General features: G+C 35.0%; 2 protein-coding genes across 5 annotated transcripts in view; one reads left to right on the forward strand and one right to left on the reverse strand.

Moving 5' to 3' along the window:
- LOC115245009 (carboxypeptidase D) overlaps nt 1-5,272 on the forward strand; it is an 8,179-nt gene extending 2,907 nt beyond the window's left edge. The window contains exons 3-10 of one of the 2 annotated variants that reach the window (XM_029823063.1): nt 53-186; nt 589-725; nt 1,108-1,295; nt 2,643-2,672; nt 3,344-3,639; nt 3,904-4,080; nt 4,226-4,318; nt 4,558-5,272. In XM_029823063.1, the coding sequence (XP_029678923.1) occupies nt 53-186; nt 589-725; nt 1,108-1,295; nt 2,643-2,672; nt 3,344-3,639; nt 3,904-4,080; nt 4,226-4,318; nt 4,558-4,749 (1,247 nt within the window). In that variant the 3' untranslated portion in view covers nt 4,750-5,272. The remainder of the gene's footprint in view (nt 1-52; nt 187-588; nt 726-1,107; nt 1,296-2,642; nt 2,673-3,343; nt 3,640-3,903; nt 4,081-4,225; nt 4,319-4,557) is intronic. The other variant, XM_029823064.1, reaches the window with a different exon arrangement.
- LOC115245006 (triokinase/FMN cyclase-like) overlaps nt 3,615-6,754 on the reverse strand; it is a 5,552-nt gene continuing 2,412 nt past the window's right edge. For 2 of the 3 annotated variants that reach the window (XM_029823056.1, XM_029823058.1), the window contains exons 7-10: nt 6,306-6,695; nt 5,875-6,128; nt 5,580-5,707; nt 5,010-5,422 (exon numbers count right to left, since the gene is read on the reverse strand). In XM_029823056.1, the coding sequence (XP_029678916.1) occupies nt 5,302-5,422; nt 5,580-5,707; nt 5,875-6,128; nt 6,306-6,695 (893 nt within the window). In that variant the 3' untranslated portion in view covers nt 5,010-5,301. Of the gene's footprint in view, nt 3,681-5,009; nt 5,423-5,579; nt 5,708-5,874; nt 6,129-6,305; nt 6,696-6,754 lie in introns of those variants that run through there. The other variant, XM_029823057.1, reaches the window with a different exon arrangement.

The raw sequence follows: 6,754 nt of genomic DNA on the forward strand, positions 1-6,754 counted from the left end.
AAAAAAAAAAACAAGAAATATTATAATCTCAAGCGACATATTCGTGCGACAGGTCGTGATCTATGGGTGATGGTCGTGTCGTCGTCGCCTTACGAGCACATGATCGGGAAGCCTGATGTAAAGTATATCGCTAACATACACGGAAACGAAGCTGTGGGACGCGAGTTAATGCTACATCTCATTCATGTACGTAATTATCAGGCGTTGGAATTTCCATATCACGTTACTCGCAATGACCAAGCACGTATACAGCATGTATATTTTTCATCGGATCATTGCGTAATATTCTGTGAAGATGAAAGAGATTTACATATACTCGAATAAGATTTTTTATCTAATAAAATATTGTGCACCATCTGTGCTCTTGTAGCATTGCGATATTAATAATGCATGTATAAATATAATAATTTTTATAACACATTTATAATATAATCTTAATTAATATATATAATAATAATAATAATAATATAGCAATCTTGAAATTAATAATAATATTGACAATATTAATAATCTATTTTTGTTCGACAAACAGATGACACATATATATATTTCTAGATATAATTCTTTCCTCTTTTTTCTTCCTTTTAGAATCTCGTGACATCATATGGATCAGATGCATATATTACGTGGTTATTGGATAACACAAGGATTCATATTCTGCCGTCAATGAACCCTGATGGCTTTGAAGTTTCTAAAGAAGGACGCTGCGACGGTGGTCAAGGCAGGTTAGATATTTGCATAGTTTTTTAATCAATTTAGATCGATTTCAAACTTAACAGTGAATCAATGTATTTATATATACATACATATATATAAATGTTAAAAAATTGTAACAAATGATATTTCTCTTGTCAGACATATAAAGATAAATTATGGACTATATATGTATATGTCTCTTCTTTGACATTTCTTTACAAAACTCTTTGATTTAAATATGCATAAAAAGTGTCCATTTAATGTTTCAAAACTTAAAATAACTTTAAAATAGCTATATTCAGAACTCATCTACATATCGAGCCATGCCATTTCCGTTGAAGACGGAAGACGAATCACGAGGAGAAAGAGGGAAAAATACCACTGATTCTTTCATATTCTACGACTTGATAGGTATAACGCGCGTGGCTTCGACCTAAACCGCAACTTCCCAGACTACTTTAAGCAGAACAACAAAAAGAGCCAACCGGAGACCGAAGCTGTCAAGGAATGGGTCTCGAAGATTCAGTTCGTGCTCTCGGGCAGTTTACACGGCGGTGCTCTCGTAGCCAGCTACCCCTTCGACAATACCCCAAATTCGCGTAAGTTGAAAATTTCTTGATCTTTGTACGATCATTGTGTGTGCCGAACTAAGCGTTAAAATGATCGAGTGGCGCGATCGTCCACAGCCACAGAATTATTATCGTATCATTTTCTTTGCGAAATAATCTTGGAAAAAAAAAAAAGAAAAATAGGCGTTACTATTTTTTACGAGTGCCTTCCAGCAACGCATTTCGGTTCCGAATACCGTTAACGTTCCATTTATGTAAGATTACAGACAGCTATGACTATAACTGCGCGTAGCTCTGAAGCTGTCATGATATTATGTAAACTTTCATGCCGTCAGGAATATGTCGATCAGCGCCACTATGTGCAGGTATTGTGCAATATATGATTATTTCATTAGCGTTCAATAATCAGCGACATTATCATTTACTTAAGAAATAAAAAATATATATATATATATACATATATATATATATATTTATTTATTTGTAATTTTATGGCAGGCAGGTTAGATATTTGCATAGTTTTTTAATCAATTTAGATCGATTTCAAACTTAACAGTGAATCAATGTATTTATATATACATACATATATATAAATGTTAAAAAATTGTAACAAATGATATTTCTCTTGTCAGACATATAAAGATAAATTATGGACTATATATGTATATGTCTCTTCTTTGACATTTCTTTACAAAACTCTTTGATTTAAATATGCATAAAAAGTGTCCATTTAATGTTTCAAAACTTAAAATAACTTTAAAATAGCTATATTCAGAACTCATCTACATATCGAGCCATGCCATTTCCGTTGAAGACGGAAGACGAATCACGAGGAGAAAGAGGGAAAAATACCACTGATTCTTTCATATTCTACGACTTGATAGGTATAACGCGCGTGGCTTCGACCTAAACCGCAACTTCCCAGACTACTTTAAGCAGAACAACAAAAAGAGCCAACCGGAGACCGAAGCTGTCAAGGAATGGGTCTCGAAGATTCAGTTCGTGCTCTCGGGCAGTTTACACGGCGGTGCTCTCGTAGCCAGCTACCCCTTCGACAATACCCCAAATTCGCGTAAGTTGAAAATTTCTTGATCTTTGTACGATCATTGTGTGTGCCGAACTAAGCGTTAAAATGATCGAGTGGCGCGATCGTCCACAGCCACAGAATTATTATCGTATCATTTTCTTTGCGAAATAATCTTGGAAAAAAAAAAAAGAAAAATAGGCGTTACTATTTTTTACGAGTGCCTTCCAGCAACGCATTTCGGTTCCGAATACCGTTAACGTTCCATTTATGTAAGATTACAGACAGCTATGACTATAACTGCGCGTAGCTCTGAAGCTGTCATGATATTATGTAAACTTTCATGCCGTCAGGAATATGTCGATCAGCGCCACTATGTGCAGGTATTGTGCAATATATGATTATTTCATTAGCGTTCAATAATCAGCGACATTATCATTTACTTAAGAAATAAAAAATATATATATATATATACATATATAATTATTCTTTATTATATCTTTGATATCTTTCGATAAAAGATTGATTCACAGATATGATTTCAAAAAAGTAAATGATAAAGTCTACGGTTTCATAATGGAACTTGTAGAAGAAGAATAGAAGAACTGTAGAAAAAAATAGAATAGAAGAATTGTAGAAGAAATTATACTTCCGCACCAGCTCTTGCGATAAACTGTATGCCGAACATATGAAAACGAAACATACATATAATGAAAATAGATGTTCTGATTACACGCTTCTGGCATAAAATGCATGTCCTTGTACGGCCTGGCCCTAGCAAAAAAAAGGATGGAACACTATACAAGATGGAATATAATTCGCGATAAAAAGAAGATGATTTCTCGTGAAAGAGTAAAGTTACTGGCGTTTCGAGACGCTACTCTCCTGTCGAGAGGAAGATAATTTTGAAAATATAAACGAAAGATAGGATAATTATCCTAAATTTCAAATAACAACCTGTAGATTACACGAATCATCTTCTGAATATCGAGAGATGGATGACATCGCTTTATTGTTTGTACAAAACAGTAACAATCTCACGTTAAGAGAATAGTGTTTCAGAGTTTCACGGCTACGCCGAGTATCTCGCCGGACGATGACGTGTTTCAACATTTATCGTTGACGTACTCCCGAAACCACGGATCCATGTATCAGGGATTACCGTGCTCGCCATCCCAGCCCGCATTTAAACGCGGAATTACTAACGGCGCCGAGTGGTATCCGCTTACCGGCGGAATGCAAGACTTTAACTACGTGTGGAACGGATGTATGGAAATTACCTTGGAACTTTCTTGCTGCAAATACCCGCCAGCCTCGGATCTGCCGCATTATTGGGAGGAGAATCGAGCGGTGAGTCTCGTGGAATATATTAAAAATGAATATTGCTCCTCCTACAAAAATTTCATAAAATATAAATTTCTTTTTTAAGACATTTAATTGAAAAGCAAAATTTATCGCGATTACAGCAACGATTTATCATTCTGTCGTAAATCTACGTCAAGTCTGTGGTTGCAAATGATGCGAGACTCAATTATTTGTTAATTATACCACCGATGTACTAAAATAATCTGTTGAGTGAAACAGCGCGTATAATATATTTCGTTATTTTTTCAGTCTTTAATCAAGTTCTTGGCAGAAGCTCACAGAGGTGTTCATGGTTTCGTTATCGATGAAAATGGTAATCCCATTGAGAGAGCGTCGGTTAAAGTAAAATCACGAGATGTCAGTTTTTCGACAACTAAATATGGCGAATTTTGGAGAATTCTCTTACCTGGTGTTTACAAGTTAGAGGTATGTTGTGGAATGTAATCTTTCAAATACAGCTACTCTCCTATCTCTCTACTAACAAAATTAATGATAAAATTAAAATTTCGTTAAAAGTAGCGCTATTTATATTTTGCCACATCATCTTGAACGATATATTTATTTTCTACAGGTATTTTCAAACGGATATATACCTCGTGAGATTGAATTTGTGGTAATCGAGCAGCATCCGACGCTCCTCAATGTTACGCTTTACTCGCTAAAGGTAAGAAATGTCAATAACACACAAACACAAATAAGCGCGATATTTACGCATTTTTTCCCTAATATATATTTGAAATTATCTTTTATATTCACGGGCTTAAAATTCGACGATTTAAAAATTTTATCAAAAAAAATTAATCACAGAAGCTGTCAAGTGTCAATCAGCGACATATATTTTTCACAATCGCTTTTATATATTTTATAAGATACGTTAAAGTTCTTTATATTTCTCCGAAATAGAGGCAGTACAACGATGAAAATGGATCTGTTTTGTATACTGGAAACACTGGCGGAAGGCCTTATCCGCATCGAGATCATACGTTGCCCTACCGACCGCAATCGGGAGTTAATACCGCGGCCGATGCCAATAGCGGCATCTTCTCGTCTATCAGTAATGGATTTAACACCTTTGTGACCAACCTTTTCGGATAATCTCGTGAAATATGCCGCGCGCGAAAGGATAAATGTATTTAATTATTTATTTCTTCTCTATATATATTATCGTGTGTATAAAGTAAGATGAAGTTTAGTCTATTCGTGGCTTCACGGGAAAGCCGGGGCAAAGCGCAAACAGATTCATAATCCGATTAATCGGCAAAATACTGCCAAATATAGCGCGAACTATTGTACGTTTAAATCTGATATAATCTTTACATGTTATGAATTTAATTTATGGAAACTCGTTAAATATGTATTAAAAAAAAAAGCGTAATTTTTATTGTATTTATGAAGACAGAAACACGCAACCATATATTTTCACTTTATACAATCAGAAGTACCTAATGTAGAAAATATAGTGCTTGATATCTACAGTATCTCTGAACATTGTATAAGAGGAATAATATCAATATAATTACCAATTAATTCTCCAATTTAGATGATAAATTTGTTGTTTATATTATATTAGTTGTTATCTTTCTTATTTATAGTAATGACGTTGAAATATAACTATCAAGTAAAAAAAAGAGATATCAAGAGTATTTATTATTCCTTAAACTCCGTAATCGTCCGTACAATAGCCGCAATCCACGTTGCTGCGGCGTATGCGCCAGCATCCACTTCTGTCAAGTACCGAGTTTGTTTTACGTAACTAGCTCGTCCTGCTCTATAATCAAATGCATATTAAATATGCTTTTAAAATTAAAAAGTATAATTTTAATTTTCCCGCAGTTATAGAGTTCTCTAATTTCTGGCGCATACAGGGTAGCATTTTTTTTAACATTTGAAACAACACGTTAATTTATCTTTATTTTTATACTCACTGGGGTTTCATATCTTTCGTAGAATTGCATCCTTTCCATGCCGCCGCGGCTAATCTATCGTAAAAATCCCTCGGATGTTCTTCCAACATTCTCTCGTACATCGTACACGTCGCGTCCATCGTATCGATCTAAATATATCGATTAATACAATCTTCTTATAATTCTAGTATATTTCTCTAAATACTGCATTTTGGCGATATAATTAATTTCTTTTCTATCATAATAAAATTGCCAACACCCAGTAATCCATCGCCACTAATAATAACATACTTTAACGGTGTGTATAAATACAAACCATAGTTCTGTCTCCAGCTTTTGCTTTCCCATATTTTTCTAAACAATTTAATCCGTTACGGAAGGCGCAGAACCAAACGTGTCGCAAATTCTCTCCTTGCTTGGATAAAGCCAGCTCCTTCGCACCAGCCGTAAAGAATAAACAATACAGAGCTCCAGATGTTCCGCCCATATGTTCCTCCGCTATATTCGCTATTTCCGATAACAATGCTGCTGGATGCGACAAGGATAAATTATCCAAATTATTCAATATACCTATAAATATACAGAAAAGAGATTATATAGTAAATTTATTCAATAGGTTTATATAATAAAAGCGTCAATATTATTTCGATATATCGAATATCAATATATGTATATATTCTAAATTTTGAATAAATAGATAAAATAAGTGAGATATATATACGTATAATATACACATGCGTCACATACCGTCAGCAAATCTTTTCAGAGTCGAACCGCAGTCTCCGTCTCCGCAACCGCGGTCCAGCTCGTTGAGATGCGCCTCTTGCTCGACAATAGCCGTACACGCGTTTTCCAAACACGATTTGATCAGACGTTGCTCGCGTACATTTAACGATATTCCTGTCTTCTCTGCTTTCTTTTTCTCCGCGTCTTTAAACGGGGTGCGAGTGACGGTCAAAGGGATGCTGTAGCTACAACCCGGCCAGCAAGGTGCCGTCGTTTCTTCGTCGAGGCACTTGACGAATATATTTCCATGACTTTCGGTTAATTTGAGCAAGCTCACATGTATACCGGCGCTATTCAAAGATGTCATTAACATACCGGAATAGACGCGAACAGGCTCTATATTCATATTTCCTGTGAATCGAGAGAAAATTAATGTTATTATATAATCTTTAAATATATATTATATTATT

Source organism: Formica exsecta, unplaced genomic scaffold, assembly GCF_003651465.1.
Source record: "Formica exsecta isolate Colony F162 unplaced genomic scaffold, ASM365146v1 scaffold90, whole genome shotgun sequence".
In the NCBI taxonomy this organism is placed as follows: Eukaryota; Metazoa; Arthropoda; class Insecta; order Hymenoptera; family Formicidae; genus Formica; species Formica exsecta.